The sequence below is a fragment of the Hyperolius riggenbachi genome, chromosome 5 (genome assembly GCF_040937935.1).
Source record: "Hyperolius riggenbachi isolate aHypRig1 chromosome 5, aHypRig1.pri, whole genome shotgun sequence".
Lineage (NCBI taxonomy): Eukaryota > Metazoa > Chordata > Amphibia > Anura > Hyperoliidae > Hyperolius > Hyperolius riggenbachi.
In genome coordinates this window covers 159,400,601-159,423,436 of record NC_090650.1, presented here as the reverse complement: position 1 = coordinate 159,423,436, position 22,836 = coordinate 159,400,601, and the positions used below count along the sequence as shown (strand labels likewise).

The following is a 22,836-nucleotide window of genomic DNA, read 5'->3' as shown; positions in this document are numbered from 1 at the left end:
TTTTTTTTTGTCACAAGTTAGCGGAAATTGACACTTTGTGAAAAAAAAAACAATAAAGATCAACCGCCGTACTCAGGAGAAGTAGTATAATGTGTTTTGGGGTGTATTTTTACACATACCCATGCTGGGTGGGAGAAATATCTCTGTAAATGACAATTTTTTGATTTTTTTTTTTTTTTTACACACAATTGTCCATTTACAGAGATTTCTCCCACCCAGCATGGGTATGTGTAAAAATACAACCCAAAACACATTATACTACTTCTCCTGAGTACGGTGATTCCACATGTGTGACACTTTTTTGCAGCCTGGGTGCGCTAAGGGGCCCAACGTCCTATTAACAGGTCATTTTGAGGCATTTGGTTTCTAGACTGCTCCTCACGGTTTAGGGCCCCTAAAATGCCAGGGCAGTATAGGAACCCCACAAGTGACTCCATTTTAGAAAGAAGACACCCCAAGGTATTCCGTTAGGTGTATGGTGAGTTCATAGATTTTATTTTTTGTCACAAGTTAGTGGAAAATGACACTTTGTGAAAAAAAACAATAAAAATCAATTTCCGCTAACTTTTGACAAATGATAAAATCTTCTATGAACTCGTCAAACACCTAACGGAATACCTTGGGGTGTCTTTTTTTCTAAAATGGGGTCACTTGTGGGGTTTCTATACTGCCCTGGCATTTTAGGGGCCCAAAACCGTGAAGAGTAGTCTGGAAACCAAATGCCTCAAAATGACTGTTCAGGGATATAAGCATCTGCAAATTTTGATGACAGGTGGTCTATGACGGGGCGATTTTTGTGGAACCGGTCATAAGCAGGGTGGCCTCTTAGATGACAGGTTGTATTGGCACTGAAGTGCAGGAAGCGCAGGATGTTCTTAAATCGTGACCTGGACATGGCAGCAGAGAACATGGGCATGTGATGTATTGGGTGCGTAGACCAATAAGACCGCAATACATTTTTTTGGACTAGACCCATGTTAAGGAGAAGGCCCCAAAAAATGTGACGTTCGGAAACTTGGAGTGGTTTCCACCGAAAAGGCTAGGCATGGTAGCTTCTTGGATTGGCGGTTGCGTATTGTGTGGCATAACAGTTGGTCTCAGCGACGTTTAAGTCGTAAAGACCAGCAGTGATCAGGAAAAAAAAAACATTCTGTCACTGCGGTGGGGTGGGTGAGGGTTTGGCTGGGTGATCAGAAGCCCGCAGGGGGCAGATAAGGGCCTGATCTGATGGATAGGAGTGCTAGGGGATGTGACAGGAGGTGATTGATGGGTGTCTCAGGGCGTGATTAGAGGGGAAAATAGATGCAATCAATGCACAGTGGAGGTGATTGGAAGGGGGTCTGAGGGGGATCTGAGGGTTTGGCCAAGTGATCAGGAGCCCACACGGGGCAAATTAGGGCATGCTCTGATGGGTAGGTGTGCTAGGGGGTGACAGGAGGTGATTGATGGGTGTCTCAAGGTGTGATTAGAGGGGGAATAGATGCAAGCAATGCACTGGTGAGGTGATCAGGGCTGGGGTCTGAGGGTGTGGGTGGGTGATTGGGTGCCCAAGGGGCAGATTAGGGTCTGATCTGATGGGTAACAGTGACAGGGGGTGATTGATGGGTGATCAGTGGGTGATTAGATGGCAGAACAGATGTAAACAATGCACTTTGGAGGTGATCTGAGAGTTTGTTTGCGGGTGATCTGATGGTGTGGGTGATCAGATGCACGTAAGAGGCAGGTTAGGGTCTGATCTGATGGGTGGCAGTGACAGGTGGGGATTGACGGGTGATTACAGGGGAGAATAGATGTATACAGTACACAGGGGGGAGGTCGGGGGGGGGGTCTAAGGGCTTTCTGAGGGTGTGGGCAGGTGATTGGGTGCCCTAGGGGCAGATAGGGGTCTGATCTGATGGGTAGCAGTGACAGGTGGTGACAGAGGGTGATTGATGGGTGATCAGTGGGTGATTAGATGGCAGAACAGATGTAAACAATGCACTTTGGAGGCGTTCTGAGGGTGGGTCTACGGGCGCATAACCACGCCCGCCACCGCCGATGGGCGTATTGCGGTCGTTTGGGCCCAGCCCTTGCCGCCGCCCATCGGCTGTGGGCGGTCGGCAAGTGGTTAATAAATGTTTTGAACTTCAGCCAGATGGGAAAAAGAGAGGGGAGAGACCACTGCCCACATCAGCTTTCTCTAAAGCCACACTATGCAATTTCCCGTCATATAGATGGGTCGAATATTTTATTTCCGACAGGTCCAATGTGATTTCCAGTCGTTTTTCTGAACGATTTCCATAGAAGTGATCAGAAAAATGATCGAAAATTCGAGCGGATCTGTCAGAAATTATCTATCAACCCATCTATCTGATGGGAAATTGCATGGTGTGTACCAGGCATAAGATCTTTTTAGGATCCTTCACTTACATTTTAGAGCACCTAAGCATAGATCTATTTCTTTGTCTCAGATGTACTCTGTTTACCTTATGCCATGGAGGAGGGAAGCAAACTGTCTATACACCTTTAGGACAGAGGCACACTGCCTCAGCAGTGCTTTAAAATGAATGAGATAAAAACCTTTAAGACTGTTTAGAAACCTTCTTTTATACCCTAAACTGTTTTTTGTTTGTTTTTACAGCATGTCATTAGAGCTCAGAGAGCTATTAATAATGAGATGGCACACCAGCTCTATGTATTACAAGTTTTAAACTTCAATCTGCTAGAAGACCGAATGATGACCAAAATGGATCCTCAAGACCAAGTAAATGTTCAAGTTTAGAGAGAGAGAGAGAGAGAAAGAAAGAGAAAGTGTTTTTCCCCTTAGTGTGTGATATTGCAAAAACTGTTGTTTTTCATTTTAAAAAAAAACTGTATTTATTTTGTAACGAAGTAAAAATAGTGTAAAGCTATGGGGAACCAGAACTTTTCTTAGAGTACTAATAAGAACCAGAAACTTAAAAAGAAAAAAACTATCCAAAAAACGGTACAGGTATTTTCAAATACTTTGCTTCATGAAAGTAATAAGTAAGCTGGTAATGTCTAAAATTAGTAAGTGTTTATGAGTTCTAAAATCAGGCTGCTATTAGTCACCCAATGCATTTGGCAGGGTGGGAACAAAAATTGTTTGGACAATTTTATCTCCTAGCTAGTTTAATGCTAGAGAGAGGTAACCCGTCACTCACCTGCTCATAATAAAAAATATGTAAAAGTAATTACATTGGCACCCACCCCCACAGCTTTTATTAACTAGGAAGAATTTCCATTGGTCCAATTAATGGATAAATGGGGAGCCTAGGTGGTGGGCCTGGCAGGGTTGACACTGATGCAGCAGGGGAACATGTCGAATACAGCGCAGGAAATTTGGGCGCAGCCTGCGCCACCATAGACCGTAATAGGAATTACGGCGATAGCGGTGCACAGTGAGTAACTTTGCCACCATCAGTAGACTGAGCTGAAGTTACGTTTAAAACACTGTAATTTCACCGCCAATTACATAATTCCCTACCATCCACGTCGACCTGGAGGGGTAATAGTAATTAACACCACCAGGACTTGTGCAAGAGCAGGGTAGGGTAAGCCGTATATCAGCTGTATCCTGTGCCCAAGTCTCTCGGCGGTGATTTCATATGTACATGCAGCAGGGAGCAACAGTATTAGGGCTGCCTGACAGAGGTGCAGCAGATGCTGGGAGAGTATTGGTGTGCCCAGCACTGTAGTTGTGGACTTTAGGAGTGTGTTGAGGTGCCCAGGAATGTAAGAGGCGGGGTGGTATTTTTTTTCTTTTATTTACACAGGAGTAAGGTGGCAGTGCTCACTCTAGTGCTGGCATTTCCTTCTGTATGTTGTGTGTAATTATGTGACCGTGTGCAGTAGAGGAATCAGTGATGGTGAGGAGTTCACTGATCACTGAAGGTGCCAGAATGAGGTGAGCGTAGTGCTGCTGCTTTCACTGTGCATACTCTGCATTACATTGAGCTCAGGAGCGCAGGAGGGAACAGAAGGAGGCACAAAGGGAGACGGAACAAGGCACTATGAAGACATAAAGGGGGACAGAAAGAGGAACGGGTCAGAAGAAAGCTTAAAAATAGTGGCACAAGGGGACAGAAAGAGGCACAAAGGGAAACAAAAAGAGAGACAGAGGGGCAGAGGTGGCACAGAGGGACACAGTGGAGGCCGATGAGGACACTTAGAGTGCACAAGATAATGAAAAGCGTAATAGGTGAGAAAAAATTGACTTTTTTTTCCACTATTCTCCCTAACATAATTTTGCAATTATAGTGCATAAGGGGGCTTTGCTATTAACCTCTAAAGTCAGTGGCTCTGCGACTTCAATGTAAAATGCAAATATTAGCCCAAAATCAGCCTGCAATTTTGCAAAAAAGTTGAGTAAGCGAAATCGCCACAATTCGCCACAAGACTGAACTTGAAATTCTTGTCCGCTTATCCCCAGTATGGATAGATATGGCTCTCTGGTTAGACTTCTGAAGGTAGGGGTGTTATGTTTTTAAGCAGTGGGAAACCAGAACCACTGAAAATGTGTTGAGAATGGCAAAATATCTCTAATAACATATTGTTGCCTATGTTGAGATGTAAATTAATGTTATTTTTGTTCTCAGGCCCAAAGGGATATCATATTTGAGTTACGCAGAATTGCTTTTGATGTAGAGCCAGAACAAAATAACCTTGGTGGCAGTATCGAAAAGAGGAAATCGATGTACACCCGGGACTATAAAAAACTTGGATTCACTGTAAGTAAATTTTTATTAGTAGGTTTTATGCTTTTATTAGACAGACATGTCAACTGTAATTAGTGCACAGATTTTACTCATAAGCAATCATTAAAAACCTATGTAGTGTGGAAGTATAGAAATTATTTTATAGTTTTAGGGGGGTTGGTATATAGTTGATGAATAGTGCCAAGAATCTAAACTTTGGGGAAAGTCTGTTCTGTATCTCGTAGAGAGGCAGTAAGTTGTTCTATGGATCTTGTCCAGTTTATTTTGTGGATAACTTCAGAAATATCTGGTGGAGCAATATTTTTCCAAGAGGAAGCTATTGCCAAGCTATTAGCTGTTAATATATGAGTGATAAGAAGGTTGGTATGTCTGTTCAGTTCTCAGAGGGGTTTACCTAGTAACATATGAAGGGGATCAAGTGAGATATTAGTACCAGTGGTTGATGAGATAAGGCTCTGGACTTCAGACCATAATGGCACTATTAACCACCCTGGCGTTCTGATTAAATCGCCAGGGTGGCTGCGGGAGGGTTTTTTTTAAATAAAAAAAAAACTATTTCATGCAGCCAACTGAAAGTTGGCTGCATGAAAGCCCACTAGAGGGCGCTCCGGAGGCGATCTTCCGATCGCCTCCGGCGCCCAGAATAAACAAGGAAGGCCGCAATGAGCGGCCTTCCTTGTTTTGCTTATATCGTCGCCATAGCGACGAGCGGAGTGACGTCATCGACGTCAGCCGACGTCGTGACGTCAGCCGCCTCCGATCCAGCCCTTAGCGCTGGCCGGAACTTTTTGTTCCGGCTACGCTGGGCTCAGGCGGCTGGGGGGACCCTCTTTCGCCGCTGCTCGCGGCGAATCGCCGCAGAGCGGCGGCGATCAGGCAGCACACGCGGCTGGCAAAGTGCCGGCTGCGTGTGCTGCTTTTTATTTCATTAAAATCGGCCCAGCAGGGCCTGAGCGGCAGCCGCTGGCGGTGTTGGACGAGCTGAGCTCGTCCAGACCGCTCAGCTGGTTAAAGGGCAAGACCAAAAAATATGTTCTATGCTCCCTTTATTATTACAACCTCTCCAACAAAGATCAGAGGAGCCTGGATATATCTTAGATAATCGTTCAGGTGTGAGGTCTCATGGATAAAGAATATTATAAATATTTTCCTGTATCTGGATGTACATTGAGGAATGTTTAGCAGTATTCCATATTTCTTCCCAATTGTTAAGAAAAGTAAAAGTTTGCTTTCCTAAAACAGAAAGAATTTGCGATAATTCAGGTTGGAGTGAGCTTGAACCTGAATTATCGCAAATTCTTTCTGTTTTAGGAAAGCAAACTTTTCTTTTTCTTAACATCTTAGTAAAGGGGCTTTTAGGACCATTGTAGTCCCTTACACACTCCAATGAGTTCTGGGTCACCATGAGCTTGCTGGTTAGTCTGTGTTCTTCCCAATTGTCTATTGATATAGATGCAGAGAGAGAGTTTGCCCATTTTGACATATATGGATGGTCTTGGGTCCAGGAGCCTGATTTAGTAAGCAAGAGGATATAGATTTGGGATATCAAACCTTTTTGGTGCCCCTCATGATCGCATATATGTTCAAAGGGGGAATAAAGGGGAGCCAATCTAGGTTTACGACTATAGGAGCATAAAAAATGGCTAATTTGGTTATCTGCTTGTTTTATAGTGTAAAATGCAGTGTGTGCCTTGTACTTGCAAATATGACAGAATTATGCAATGTTATAAAAAGATATATATCTAAAAATTTAAATATGGGACTATTTTCTTACAGCTAAGACAAAGATCATCTGGCCTGGTATCTGTGCAACACTGCTTCTTTCTAGATTTCAGTTTTAAAATTGAGCCAATCAATTGCATTTCCTACATTCAACATTTGCACGCAAGTTGACCTTATTACTAAAGCCTGGTACACACTTCAATTATGATTGGCCAATCACTGACCAATTTTATCACCTCCATATAGTAGGAGGATCAACAGATATTGGGGTTGATTTATTAACCTCCTGAGCGTTACGCCGCTCAGGAGGTTTTGTTATTTTTTGCCCGATTTTAAAATAATTGTTGCAGATGTGTGTAAATCCTCTAGCTAGCACTAGGCTATCTAGAAGAAGTCTCCGGCACCCTTTGATCGCCGCCGCTCCCCCGTTAATACGTTACCCAGCCTGGATCCAGCGATCGGCGCAGCCTCCCGGGACAGCTCCGGTCTTCACTATGGGGAGGATCGCAGATGACGTCGCTGACATCATGTGCAAACCCGATCCTCGCCGTAGAGAGACGGGAGCTGTGCCGGGAGGTTGCGCAATTGCTGAATCCAGGGGGGGGGGGTGTAATGTATAAACCAGGGGATCGGCGGGGATCCAGGGGTGCCGGAGGCTCTTATTAGCTAGACTAGTGCTAGCTAAAGGATTTACACACATTTGCAACAATTATTCAGTTATGGGGGACTCCTGGGGCCACAGAGCGGTATGCTCGACACAATGTCGGGCATACCGCTAAGGAGGTTAAAGAGTAACTGTTAGGCATGAAAAACAAAATCAATTCTCTATTTCTAGCTGTTGATCATATAAAAGGAATGCTAAAAAGGCAATGCATAACTTCAAAATCGGTCTTACTTTTTTATTGCAGAGATTAATCCTCATGTCCCCCCAGCTCCTTAGTACGCAGTAATCAGCCACAAAAGAGAAGTTGCAGTGCAGGCTTGGGGGGGTGTTTCTGCACAGACACAGCTAGTTCAGCCTGATTGACTGCAGCTTGTGTCACTCTCACTTCTTTTCCTCTCATTGGCTGCCTCCCATGACTGTCCGTGTCTGCCCCCTCCCCACACTCCAGCCCAACAGGCATCTCTGCCGATTCATTTAGGCAGTGGCTGCCACCACCGCATCGCATCCATGGAGACTCCCGTCCCTGCTACCATTTCCTTAGGGATTCCCTGCATTTCCTTAGGGGTTCCCATGGATTTGGGGGTGCCCTGATATAATGCTCGCTATTGCTGCGCAGAGAAGGGGGAGTAAGGGAGGAAATGACCTCACCATTGGCTTCAGCTGGAGGGAGTAAAGATGGCCCCTGCCAGCAAACAGAATTCTCTCCATTTGCCTTTTTTTATTTTATAAATTTCACTGAAATCAACACTTGGACCATGCAATACACATGTTATGTAAGTAGAGCTAGCATTTATCTACTTATATATGTTGTTTGTTTTTGTCTGGCATAGTATGGCTGACAGCTCCTCTTTAAGCTGCACTGCTAAAGCAGCACAGTTTAATGAGAGGAGTGTGAGTTATGTGCGCGCTGTGTGTGGTAATGCAGCATAGTGTGCGCTGCTAACTTACTTGCGCTCCTTCCAAGTTACAGCCACTCCACTGAACCTGCCCTGAGGCACGGCGGGTCCACTGGCTTTAATGCACGTGATCCCCACACTTTGATTTGGCCCAATAGGCTGCCTGTCAAGTGACAGGCAGTCTATTGGACCAATCAAAGTGCAGGGATCATGTCCATGAACCACTTGAGGACTGCAGTGCTAAACCCCCCTAAAGACCAGGCCATTTTTTTACAATTCAGACCACTGCAGCTATAACTGTTTATTGCTCGGTCATACAACTTACCACCCAAACAAATTTTACCTCCTTTTCTTCTCACTAACACAGCTTTCGTTTGGTGATATTTGATTGCTGCTGCGATTTTTAGTTTTTATTATATTCATCCAAAAAGACAGGAATTTTGTCAAAAAAATATTTTCAACTTTCTGTGGTAACATTTTTCAAATAAAGTACAATTTCTATACAAGTTTTTGTCCAAATTTATTGTGCTACATGTCTTTGATAAAAAAAAATAAATCCAATAAGTGTATGTTTATTGGTATGGGTAAAAGTTATAGCGTTTACAAACTAAGGTACAAAAAAGTGAATTTGCGCAGTTTGAAGCAGCTCTGACTTTTCTGAGCACCTGTCATGTTTCTTGAGGTGCTAGAATGCCAGGATAGTATAAATACCCCCCAAATGACCCCATTTTGGAAAGAAGACACCCCAAGGTATTTGCTGAGGGGCATGGTGAGTTCATAACCGATTTTATTTTTTGTCACGTTAGCATAAAATGACACGTTGTGACAAATAAAAATTTTAAAAAAGTGTTTCCATTTCTGCTAACTTGTGCCAAAAAAATAAATAAAATAAAATCTGCCACGGACTCACCATGCCCCTCAGTGAATACCTTGGGGTGCCTACTTTTCAAAATTGGGTCACTTGTGGGGTACTTGTACTGCCCTGGCATTTGAGGGGGGGGGGGCTAAATTGTGAGCAACCCTGTAAAGCCTAAAGGTGCTCATTGGACTTTGGGCCCCTTTGCACAGCTAGGCAGCAAAAAAAGTGTCACACATGTGGTATCGCCGAACTCAGGAGAAGTAGTGTAATGTGTTTTGGGGCATCTTTTTACACATACCCATGCTGGGTCGGAGAAATATCTCTGTAAAGGACAACTTTTTCCATTTTATTAACACTAAATTGTCCATTTGCAGAGATATTTCTCTCACCCAGCATGGGTATGTGTAAAAAGACACCCCAAAACACATACTACTTCTCCTGAGTACAGGGATACCACATGTGTGACACTTTTTTGCAGCCTAGCTGTGCAAAGGGGCCCACAGTCCAATGAGTACCTTTAGGATTTCACAGGTCAATTTTACACATTTGTTTTCCATACTACTCCTCACGGTTTAGGGCCCCTAAAATGCCAGGGAAGTATAGGAACCCCACAAGTGACCCCATTTTGGTAAAAAGACACCCCAAAGTATTCCGTGAGGGGTTGGGTAAGTTCATGGAAGATTTTATTTTTTGTTCAAGTTAGTGGAAATTGATTTTTTTTTAGTTTTTTTCTCACAAAGTGTCATTTTCCACTAACTTGTGACAAAAAATAAAATCTTCTATGAACTCACCATACCCCTCACAGAATACCTTGGGGTGTCGTCTTTCCAAAATGGGGTCACTTGTGGGGTTCCTATACTGCCCTGGCATTTTAGGGGCCCTAAACCGTGAGTAGTCTGGAAAGCAAATGAGTAAAAATGACCTGTCAAATCCTAAAAGGTACTCATTGCACTTAGGGCCCCTTTGCACAGCTAGCAGGGCCGGATTTCTAGTTTTTGGCGCCCAAGGCCCGCTGTCATCATCCGCCGCCCCCCCCAACAGCATCCTTACCAACCATACACACAAACTTTTTTTCCCCCAGCAAACACAAAACTTTAACTGAAGCTACTGTAGAAATCGTATGTCCATACTGGGCATGTACAAGTAAGGGCTGGTTCACACGGGCGTCTGCTGAGCTTTTGCTTGGCATTGCGTTCAAACGCCAGCGTTTAAAAGCTAGCTTTTGAAAGCTTTTGAAAAGCGTTCAAGGCTAGCAGTTCTGGTCTCTGCTATTGTTTCCTCGCGTTTACTGCCTCTGAAAGCAGCATGTTGCTTTTGAGACTAGACGCAACACTGGGATCTACTGCCAGGCTTTCATGAAAGCCTGCAAAAGCCAGCTCTAAACGCTCCCATTCACTTGCATGGGATGGCAGTAGATCCCAAAAAACGCTGCGTCTAAAACGCTGCGTTAAACGCCACAAAAACGCCCGTCTGAACCAGCCCTTAAGTTGCCGCATTCTCAGTAGAACTAAGGCACTTGTGTACTGCACAAGCATTTCATTTTACTGAGCATATGCAAACCTTATTTGCACATGCTCAGTACAGATACGCTTGGCCACAGTCCTGCTTGCACACTTAAGAAACCTATTGGACCAGAAAGGGTCCCAGCACTGCAACTGTGTATGTGTGTGTGTGTGCGCATGTGTATGGAAGAAGGCAGTTATAACTGAGGAAGGTCAACTAGAGGAGGTGTGTGCACAGGGACAGAACTAACGCCTGGCAGACACAATGAGATTTTCTGGCAGATTTCCTGTCAGATTGATTTCCAATATGATTTCTGATCGATTATTTCTTTACTTCTATTGAAGATCGATCGGAAATAAGATTGGACATGTTGGAAATAATCGATTTCACAGTACATCTGCCAGAAAATCTCATCGTGCATACCAGGCATTAGGGACAGAAGGGTTGGTGTAAGGTAAGTGAAGGGCAGTTAAAACTGAAGAGGTGGTCATGGTGAGGAGAGATCAGTCAGGCTGGAATGAGGTAGGAAAGAATAGAGAAGATAGAGAAGGGCGGTCAGAACTGAAGGAGTGTTCAGGGTAAATAGGTCAGCCAGGGTAGGGGATGGTAACAATTGAAAGGCTAGCCAGGGCTCGTTTCCATAGGGGGAAGCAGCCCCCAGCATGTGCACCCCCCACCTACAGAAGCGCCACAGCTTCCAGTTTGCCCCTCCATAGAAGCACAACAGTTCCCACCATGCAGCTTTTAAAGAGAAAAAAAATTGGCACTAGATGCACCTGGCAGCCTATGGTGGCGTCCTGGTGAACAACTCACTGTGCCTCCGGTTAGAAGATTCCACTCAAACCTGAAGAAAAGCAAGTTCCGGGCACCAGATGCGTTGCAAATAACACCACTTTATTTCATCCTACCAAACAAATACATAGCACGGCTGGTCTGACAGCTGTTTCGCAAAGGAAGCGAGTTTTTTGTGAAACGGCTGTCAGACCAGCCGTGCTATGTATTTGTTTGGTGGGATGAATTAAAGTGGTGTTATTTGCAATGCATCTGGTGCCCGGAACTTGCCTTTCTTCAGTTCTCAGTTCCCAGCATGCTCCACCTCTCCATAGAGGCACCACAGCTTCCAGCATTCCCCTCCTTATAGTATTGGGGTGTCCCCAGGGCCCAAGAGCAGGCTGCCGACCCTAACCCCCCAATGTGTATAGTGGTCCACGGTGCCCCTGCACAGTATTCGCAGCAAGGTGCACTCACCTGTCCAATCGGCATGCTCCTCCTTCAGTCTGCGTGCATCATCCTGGTGGATGCCTCATCTCCATGACCTGGCGGCATGTACATACTCGTGTGCCACTGGGTCATGGAGATGAGGCATCTGTGTGGATGAAGCCGGAGACACCCAGAGGTGTGTATCAGCTGGACAGACGAGGGCACTCCGCTGCAAATACTCTGCAAAGGCGTCAATGATGACTATACACAGAGGGAAGAGGGGCATGCTAGGAGCTGTAGTGCCTCTATAAATGTGGGCATGCTGGGAGCTATAGTGCCTCTACAGAGGTGGGCATGCTGGCAGCTATAGTGCCTCTACAGAGGTGGGCATGCTGGGAGCTGTAGTGCCTTTATGGAAGGGGGCAGCCTCCATACAGGTGGGCATTCTGGGAGCTGTAGTGCCTCTATAAAGGTGGGCATGCTGGGAGCTATAGTGCCTCTACAGAGATGGGGAATGCTGGGAGCTGTACTGCCTCTATAGACGTGGGAATGCTAGGAGCTGTAGTGCCTCTATGGAGGGGGGAAGCCTCCATATAGGTGGGCATTCTGGAAGCTATAGTGCCTCTGTATAGGTGGGGAAGCTGGGAGCTGTAGTGCCTCTATAAAGGTGGGCATGCTGGGAGCTATAGTGCCTCTACAGAGATGGGGGATGCTGGGAGCTGTACTGCCTCTATAGACGTGGGCATGCTAGAAGCTGTAGTGCCTCTATGGAGGGGAGCAGGCTAAAGTGGGCATTCTGGGAGCTGTAGTGCCTCTGTATAGCTGAGCAAGCTGGAAGCTGTAGTGCCTCTATGGTGGGTGGAGTTAACAAAGGGGTCACCATCTAATGCTGCTTCCTGGTGGGAGTTCAGGACCAGGTACTTACACAGGTTTGAAGTCAATCTGCAGCAGAAGGCACCCTTCCTGATCTCTATTCTGTACAGTGTCTTGCTTCAGCTTTCTCCCCACGTGCAGTCCGGGTGACTTCAGCACTCTCTCTCTCCCCAGTGCTTTGCTGTCAGGACTCAAAGGAGGGAGGGGGGAGTGTATACACAAACGTTCTGTGGCCTTCCTGATGAGTTCTGCTGTGCACAGAGGTCTGTCTCCTTCTCTGCCTGCGCCCTGGGGTTTCTGACATGTGTGTCCTATGTCTGCCCCAGCGGCGTGGTGAGACTTCCGTGCAGCACTTGTTCCTATGCTGCCGCTACCTGCTCTGATCAGCTGATCCGATGCTAAGTTAACTTCCCTGGCGTTCCGCATTAGCCGCCCGCTGCGCACACACACAATATGCTGCAATGTGCAAAGCAATGTGGGCGGCTGCATGAAGGAGAGGTGACAGGTGGATAAGTGGCTTCCCAGTCGCCCCAAGAATTCCCCGCCCTAGGAACCGGCCTTGGAGGCCTGCCCAGGAATCCGCCCCTGACAGCTAGGCTGCAAAAAAAGTGTCACATGTGGTATTGCTGTACTCAGGAGAAGTAGTACAATGTGTTTTGGGGTGTATTTTTACACATACCCATGCTGGGTGGAAGATAGTCCAATGAATACCTTTAGAATTTCACAGGTCAATTTTACTCATTTGCTTTCCAGAGTACTCCTCACGGTTTAGGGCCCCTAAAATGCCAGGGCAGTATAGGAACCCGACAAGTGACCCCATTTTGGAAAGACACCCCAAGGTATTCCGTGAGGGGTATGGCGAGTTCATAGAAGATTTTATTTTTTTGTCACAGGTCAAATGTGTCCATTTACAGAGATATTTCTCCCACCCAGCATGGGTATGTGTAAAAATGCACCCCAAAACACATTGTACTACTTCTCTGGAGTACGGCGATACCACACGTGTGACCCTTTTTTGCAGCTTAGTTGTGCAGAGGCCCAAAGTGCAATGAGTACCTTTAGGCTTTACAGGGGTGCTCACAATTTAGGCCCCCCCTAACAATGCCAGGACAGTAAAAACACCCCATTTTGGAAAGAAGAGACCCCAAGGTATTCCACGAGGGGCATAGTGAGTTCATATAAAATGTTTTTTTTGTCACTAGTTAGCTAAAATGACACTTTGTGAGAAATATATTTAAAAAATCAATTTCTGCTAACTTTTGACAAAAATGAAATCTATGAACTGACCATGCCCCTCAGCAAATACCTCGGGGTGTCTTCTTTCTAAAATGGGGTTATTTGTGGGGTATGTCCTGGCATTTTAGCGTCTCCGCAATCATTACATGTATGGCCAGTATTAGGAGTTTCTGCTATACTCCTTATATTGGGCATACGGGTGATGCACTTTTTTTTTTCCATAAAAGGAAAAATGAAAGGCAAAGATTCTCGCATTCGCATTGATCAATGTGGATGAAAAAAAATCTGCCGAAAAATGTGAAAATAATAGGGGGGCATGGCGTTTGCCAGGACATAGGAGCACCACCCAAAAAATTTTCCAAACCCACTTTGCTTTTATGTCCTGGCAAACCCGATTAATCCATTAACGTCGATCAATGTGGATGAAAAAACCTTTGCCAGTTTTGATACAAAGTGCTTGCCAAAGCATAGGAACTCCAACACCGCCCCTCAGCTCATATGCCTTGGCAAACGTATCTTACTGTGGAGGAGAAATCTCGTCCTGCAGCGCTGCATGCACCGACTTGTGTGTAACCTGACAGACGCGCAATGTTTCTGTCAAGATGCACCATCAGTGCAGTTCTTGGTTAGTTGATCGGTCCGTCGGTCGGTCCACCTGGAAGGGTAAAGGATGGAAAAAGAGAGAGAAAAAAAAAGAAAAGCAAGCAAGCAGCAATGCAATACATTCATTAACATTAACAGTGATAAACTTTATTGAACCTTTTTAACCAAACAATAACATTTTGAACTTAACTTTTTTGCTTGCCTTTTTTTTTTTGTTTTTTTTTGTTTTATACTTGCCTTCCGAGGACAAACTTCTCTTTCCCCATGGGACAGTGTGCAAAGCGCAAATCACACAGAGATGTGGCAAACGTAAGGGTGTACAGAGGCGCCAACAGAGTAAAAAATGCTAAAACATTTAAAATGTTCGGGTGGCGGCGGTGGACCTGCCACTCAGAAACCGACACGATGCTGCTGCTTTATGATCCAGAAAAAAATATTCACATACTCCTATACAATACTGCAGTATTGTATAGGAGTATGTGAATAAATTTTTCTGGATCATAAAGCAATAGCATTTTTTACTCTGTTGGCGCCTCTGTACACCTTTACGTCAAGCTTATCCACCCCAGGTGGAAGGGTGGTTCACCCTATTTTCTCCTATCTACAGAGAGCGACATCTTAGTTCTGAGTAGGGACAGGCTTAATCTCCCTACCTGCCTATACAGTGGTTGCCTTAGCGGTAACCCTTGTTTGTAAGTATAATACTTGCATTTTATGTACCATCCCTGATTCAATACATACTACACTATATTGGGCTCTCGGTTTTCTGCTTTATAGAGATGTGGCAAAGTACACTATGCACTTTGTCCCAAGTGAAAGGAGAGGTTTCTGGTAGCCCTGTGTATTTGAGTCTCTCAAAAGCTGATGTCTGGTTTCACACACAGGAGCCGCGCAGTAGTGTAGGTATGCACTAGAGTTAAGTCGTACACTTCCGGTGTAAGGAAGGGGGGGGCGAAAAGTGGGACTTTCGCTAGGGAATTTGCTGCAACACATCGCTCCAGTGTGAAAGAACCTTGAGAGACTACTACCGTGTCTCACATTCCCTACCAGTGTTCTCCCCAGAATTTTTTTCCAGCCGGGTGGCATGAAAAAGTAGCCGGGTGGCATAAAAAAAAATAGCCAGGTAGGGTTAGATGAGAGAATGGAAGGGCAGCGTTTTTCTGCACAACTCTGCTTACAACAGAGAAGGAAGTGAGCCTATGACAACCGGGTGCTCACCAAATCTAGCCAGGTGGAGCACCCAGCTCAAAGAGCCTGGGGAGAACACTGCTGTATTATAGCTCCTAAAAGAGACAATCCTTCAGAACTGACAGACAAATATGGGTCACTAATAAAAGCACATTGTTGAGACTAGATTAAGCAGCCTCAGCTGATGTCACATTGAGGCTGCATAAAACACTTTTGGGTGTAAAGTAAACCTGCTTATGTTATGATAGCCCATCTTCTGGAATAGATGTAAAAATACAATCTACTAGCTGCATAAACAGAGAGCCCAGATATGATTTTGTTTGAAAAATTGCTTCTGCAGCTAAACACAATTTTATTTATCAATTTACCAAGTGTAGATTAGTACAGGCTGACAGCTTCTGGCTCTGTGGGTGTAGCTGCTGTAACTGCCTGCATTGCATTTTTCCTACTGTTTAGAACGAATGGAGGAAAGCACAGACTGTACAACTCCAGTAAGCCTGTAGCCTAGTCATACTAGTCTGTGGTGCAGGAAACACCCACTGTCTGGACTCTTGACACTTCGCTATTCTGGCTGTCAACATGCAGAGAAGCAGACATGGTTTGAATAAAATTATGTTTTACCCATTGAACATTTGCTGTTTCAAGTTTTTGTTTTAGTCATTTTTTTGCTTAAATCGTTCTGTGTATTTTTTTTTTTATTTCCTGCAGTACCATGCGGCATCCAACTAGCCCCCGACACCCCGCCCGCCGGTATTATCATAAGAAAAAATCAATCCAGCTGCCCTGACAAACCTTACGCGCATACTTTCTGGATTGTAGTGTCTGTGCACGGATGCGCGCAAGCAGCTTCTATGCGTGCCTCTCCAGACTGTCGGCTCACGCGCTGGGCACGCCTCTTACTACAGCTCAGCCAATGAATGCACGAGCTCGCCGGGAAGCGCGAGATCTCGTGCACAGACACAGAGCTGTGCAGATTCAGGAGCAGCGCTGGTTTTCGCTTTCTGCATGAAAACCCAGCGCGTCCTTACAGGCGGGCATGCGGCGATGACTGACAGAAACCAGCCGGGCGGTAATGAAGTTTACCTGGGCGGCCCGCCCACTTGTTTGATTCTGGGGAGAACACTGCCTACTCCAATAGCGAACCTGCTCGTGGAACTGTTCGAAACACTCCCCTATGCATAGGGCAGGCTGGTCAGGACAGTAGGGACAATACAAAGTGGTGTCATGCCTCATTCCAGCCCTCTTACAGACACGACAATGTTTTCTTTGGGTGCGTTGACCTGGGGTACTTGGAAACACATAAGCATAGTGCCTTTCATGGAGCCGGCTAACTACATCAGGGGGATTGGCCACGGCCCCTCCTGGATACAGGAGTTCCGAAACGACCTCTTCCTGAAATTGAAGGAAGGATCCTGTTGTTCTTCCAGCCTTACTGTAGAGAAAAAAGCTGTTGTACATTGCCAATTGAATCAAGAAAGACACTTTCTTATACCATGAACAGAGGCGCCAAAAGTATAAGATTAGATTAAATGAGCTTAAAAACCAACTTAAATGGCAAAATTGGAGGAAGTGGTGGTCTTACCTCCCTCAAGCAGACATGACAACGACTGCGATTCAGACAGTCAAACACATTTATTAGGAACTCCAAAAAGAAATGCAACGCGTTTCCCAGGTTCAACCCCGCTTCATCAGGCAATATAGGGAGGAGTATCAAACAATCTGCACAAGGATTCAAATTAAGCGCCCCTTGGTGGAGGGTTGCTACCCTTTCTTCCTGTCTACAGAGAGCGACTTAATCCTGAGTGGGGTCAGGACAATCTCCCCACCTGCCTTTACAGTGGTTGCCTGCTGGTGACCCTGACTTGTGAGTATCTAGCAATACAAACTTATTGCCACCTTGTCCAGTACGAATTACACTACTGGGGCTCTTGGTGTTCCCTGTTTTTAACTTTCTTATACCAGCGTCTGCTCCTTCGGGAAACTAAATAGGGAGCCAACATCTGGTCGTTGAAGTCCACCCCTCCCATGTTTAAATTATAGTCGTGGACGGCGAGGGGTTTTTCAACAAGCTCAGTTGCTCGCTGAATTTGGACTGTCGTGTCTCCGTGAATGGTCGACAGAAGCTAAACGTCCGTCTTCTCCTTCCATTTCACTGCAAGAAGGTTGTCATTACACAAGGCAGCCCTCTCCCCCCGTGCAAATCGGGTAGTAGTGAGCCATTGGGGAAGCCCTGGCGACTAGGCTGCACGGTGCCACAGCAGGGAATTCCGACTGTCTTCAAATGCTTATGGAGGGCCACACTTGTGTAGTAGTTGTCCATATAGAGATGGTACCCCTTGTGGATTAAGGGTGACACCAAGTCCCACACAATCTTGCCACTGCACCCCAGGTAGTCAGGGCAACCGACCGGCTCCAATTTTGTGTCTTTTACCTCATAGACCCTAAAGCGATATGTATAGCCTGTGGCCCTTTCACAGAGCTTATACAGCTTGACTTCATACCCGGTAAAATGTACGAGGGACTCGTCTATGCAGATGTTCTGTTCAAGGGTGTAAGCATCTGCAAATCGAGTCGAGCAGGAAAACGTGTGCAATCTTACATACAGGGCTGCCGACCTCTCTGGTGGTCGTCCGGGAACACAACCTGTATTATACGCATTCTACTGGCCAGGTCGTAAATCTACAGCCCGCTGGCACTGCTAATTGGCCGGCGGGCTGATGACAGAGGGGGGCCGCAAGGGATGCTGTGAGATGTGAGTGCGCGATGGCCTGCAATTTAGAGCCCCAGGACCTTACGTGGATCGGCGTTAGGCGGTTCTGGGGCTGCTGCTGCGGCCACGCCCACCGGCGTGACGCGGTCGGCAGCAGGTTAAAGCCACCGGACCCGCCGAGGCTCAGGGTCAGTTCAGTGGAGCGGCCGTTACTTAGAAGGAGTGGGAGTAAGTTAGTAGTGCTGCACGTAGCGGGTGCATAACTTGCGCTCCTCTAATTAAGCTTTAGCAGCACAGCTTAATGAATCAACCAGCTTAAATACCATAAGCAGATTGTGTAGGTAAACCCTCATACTACATGAAGGAGGTAAAATTGGTCAGTGATTGGCCAACCATTATTGAAAGTACCAGTGTACCAGGCTTTATTCATTGACCATCTCTACTACTCTAACTACTCAACCTGCTTAGTATCCATCAGTATTGATTACCATCTATAAAGTCCCATGATTTGTGATAGACTGATTTCTAGCAGTATTTTCACCCTTTGCACGTTATTGTATATTCTGTATTGTGTAATTCAGTTTATCATACAATTTTTCAAATTGTATGTCAGTATTAGCAGGAGGGAACAGTATCCCCAGAAAGGAGCAATGCCAAAATCATCATCCCTTAGGAAAAGGGACTGCAGCAAGAATAGTAACATCCTAATGTTGTAACCAAGGCCTTTAACCATGTTTTTTGGGCTCAACTTCATATACTAACTAAATGTGTCCACTGAGAATCATAGTGTAGCCTACAAGCAGAAACATTAAATTGTCAGTTTTCTCACATCACCAAATACAGGGGAAAAAATGTTTTAATATTTATTTTAGTTGATTTAACCAATGCATTTGACTTGTTTAGTAAAGAGGGGGGCTCTTCCAGATACATTCAAAAATAAGCTGCCCATGGAAACTGCTGAGCATGTTGGTGTTTTATAAATCAATAATAATAATACAAACATATTCCATGGCGCTGTACAAAGTAAGAAATAAACAGGGTACATAAAAATACAGACAATGGTATACGAAAATATACAGTACAATATACAAAATACAGAATTGGTACAAAATACAGTATTGGTACAAATTCCAAGACACAAAAAGGTTGAGAGAATTCTGCCCCAATGAGCTTACAATCTAAAGGAGTAGAGGGGAGCAAGAGGTAAAGTAGTAGAAAATAATCATACCTAGACGCAGTGTGTATTTAGGTTATCTAGTAGGAGTGCAACTTAATCAGAGGTTAAAGCGAACCAGAACTCAAAATGTCTTCTCTGCTCTAAAAGATACACAACAGCATAATTACCTTTAAACAAATAACATTTCTTTGTTACAGCTGATGCAAATCCCAAAATAAATCTGCACTGTTTCTATTACCTGATTCACGGAAGCAGACATATTGTTTACAGCCTGTGCTTTCCAATGGGCTTATCTGCCATAGGCAATCATATGACACGGGGGGAGGGGGATTATGGGGAATTAGACAGGTTAAACTCTCTAAATACATACAGGGTGCATTTCTCTGTTTTCCTTTTATCCAGTGCAAGAGTTCAGGTCCACTTTAAAGGGGGAATAGCATAAGGTAAAGTGTATGCTTGTAGAAAAAGAGTGTGCTTTGAGGGAGCGATTAGGTTGCAGAGTGACAGATTTGTTGTGTAAAGGAATCCCAGAGGAGGTGTAAAGAATGTGTGAAATTTAGTATACATTAATGCGAGGAGATAATTTTATAGGAGGACAAAAGAAGGTCATGTGCAGATCTGAGATTTTGATGGGGTTGGTATCTGTAAACTAGTAAGGAGATGTACAGGGCAGAGAGATTGTGGAGAGCTTTGTAGGTTAGGGTTGGAGTGGTACCAGTGTGTTAGTTGGTAGTCCACAAAGTAGTATGTTATAATAGTCCAAACAAGATATCATAAGAACATACATTAACATTTTAGTTGAGTGAGAAAAGGTCAGATGTGATATGTTTTTAAGTTGGAATTGACAGGTTTTGGTTAGGAAGTGAATGTGAGGAACAAAACAGAGACAGGAGTCAAATATTACCCCTAAGCACTATGCTTTGGGAACTGAAATTTTGGGGGTGTTATTAACATTTATTGTTATACCAGGCAGAGAGGTGGACAGAGGCATTTGATAAATGATTAGTTCTGTTTTATTCATATTAAGTTTTAAGAAGCAAGAGGTCATGAAAGAGAATACAGCAGACAAGCAGTCAGGACCACGTGTGTGGAGGGAGTTACGGTCTGGGACCGAGAGGTACAGTTGTGTATCCTTGGAGAGGGCAACAGACAAAGCCTTGAGGTACCCCCACAAACAAAGGATGTGGAGAAGAGATCTGATCTGAGTTAAGGTGTCCACACACCATACAATTTTTTAAATATCTGTTCAATTTAAGAATTGCAATCAATTTTTCTGACTGATTGTAACATTTCAAAAATATGACCAATGTACCACACATGTATGTTCAATTTTTCCCCCAATTATGATAAGAATGATTGGAAACTCTGACAAAATTGCTAGGGTGTGTATATTAATAAATTGACAATCCAACACATACCATACAATCTTTAGAAAGATTGAAGAAAAATATCTGGCATTCCGGATCGATTAAAATCGAAGAAAACGGGAAAGCCGATCGGATTTTTCAGTCAAATGAAAAAAAAGCTTTCGATTTTTTTCGGGAGATCCGATCGTATTTATAGAATTACCGTAAAATCAGATCATTTTATTGTATCGTGTGTGGCCACCTTAAGACTGTGAAAAGACCTTCCAGAGAGATAGGAAAATATCAGGTATCTGTAGGAGTAGGGTGTAGTATCTGTAGAAGTAGGGTGTATCCGTCCAAAAGAACATGCATAGTCCAATTTAGTGACAGTACATAAGCAGCATTCACTATACCCTGATGAGTTGAGGAAGGCTGCCTCTTTGCCATTGTAATACATCATGCCTGTGGCTTCTCATCGAAGGAAGTTTATATTTGCACAAGGTCCGGCACAAGACTCTCATAAGCATGCTCTTTGCTGATAAAGCAGCAGGCACAACTACAGAGCAGCAGCTTCAGACTCCAATGATTTGCTACTTATAGGGCTGGTGCACACCAGAGCAGTTTGTGAGCATTTTTAAGAACGCTATCAGTTTCAAAACTGCTTGGGTAATTTATTTCAATGGGCTGGTGCACACCAGAGCGGTTCTTTTTTTTTTTTTTTTTTTTTTTTCCACAAACGCAAACTTGAAGGCTGCAGCATTTTTTAGATTTAAGGCGTTTCTGCCACGGTGTTAAAGTATAGAAAAATGGAAAACCGCTCTGAAAAACGCTAGATCAGAACAGTTTTTCCAAGCGTTTTTGTTACAGAAGCTGTTCAGTAACAGCTTTACTGTAACAATATATGAAATCTGCTACACAGAAATGCTCCAAAAAACGCTAGGCATGTTTAGAAAATCTCTCTAAACATGCCTAGAGTCACTCTGAAAATCGTCTTCAAAAATTTCTAGCGTTTTGAAGATCTGCTAGAGGTTTTTGGTGTGCACTGGCCCATAGTCATGCAAAGAAGTAGAGCTCTTTGTCACCCTTAAAGCACCACTATCACAAATGTAAAATACATGTGATTACATACATATAAGTCATACATAACTTCCAGGGTAAAATGCAGTAATAATTACTTTTTTTTCCTATGTTGCTGTCACTTACAGTAGGTAGTGAAAATCTGATAAATCTGACCGCTTTTGTACTAGTTTTTTTACAAAAGCACACCCTGAACAGGATCTATACAAAAATGCCAGCTAGCCTTCCTACTCGTTTGCACATTGTTTTTGTAATTGGGCTGAGTGTGTCTGATTGCCGTTCAGTGAGTGCTCTTGAAAGTAAAGAAAACCCTGAGAATCCCCAATGAGCAGATGTATTTGATTTTTACTACCTACTGTAAGTGACCGAGACATAGGAAAAAGTAATATATTGCACATGTTACTTTGGGACAAATATACAGCTTGAATAAAGTTTAAATTTTACAATTTTGCATATTAGTCTTTTAAGAAAAACCATGCCACAAGGTAAAACGTTGAGGCAACTCCAGCCATCTCTGTTGACAATTATAAGTTACCAGTAAATGTTGTTCAGTTCACCTACCTGGGCTCCATCATCCCTAACAGTGGAGTGGTTACCATAACTGACCCTAATTTGAATTGAAAGGGCAAGGACCTCCTCATATTGTTTCTTATTTTGCTGTAATTTACCATATGAACATGTAGTGTCTTAGACTTTTCATGTATGTATGTTCCTCAATATTTGTTTTATGCTATGCACAGCGCTATGGAAAATCTTAGCACTATATACATTAAAAATAATGCATCACCTGATGTATTTAGTGTTTGTATTTATTTTTAACCTACTCTCCCTTTTTGAAAAAAAACTTGTGTGAATATGAAATGGGGGCTGTGGTTCAGGAGTTTGAAGAGAGACTGACAACATGTTTTGGACAGTGAAAGCCACGTGGGTTGGTCGGTTCAGCAGTTGCACATAAATCATTGCCATGTGCAAAGGAGGCCAGGCAGAGAGCTTCTACCTGTCCTTGCTTTCATACATAACACAACCCAAAAGGAATATGATAGGTTGGCAAGGGATCATGACAG

The 22,836-nt window shown here is 44.3% G+C and overlaps 1 protein-coding gene across 4 annotated transcripts in view; it reads left to right on the top strand.

Moving 5' to 3' along the window:
* ELMO1 (engulfment and cell motility 1) overlaps positions 1-22,836 on the top strand; it is an 818,731-nt gene that overhangs the window by 395,032 nt on the left and 400,863 nt on the right. For all 4 annotated transcript variants that reach the window (XM_068236401.1, XM_068236400.1, XM_068236402.1 and 1 more), the window contains 2 exons: positions 2,621-2,743; positions 4,599-4,730. In XM_068236401.1, coding sequence (XP_068092502.1) covers positions 2,621-2,743; positions 4,599-4,730 — 255 coding nt within the window. The remainder of the gene's footprint in view (positions 1-2,620; positions 2,744-4,598; positions 4,731-22,836) is intronic.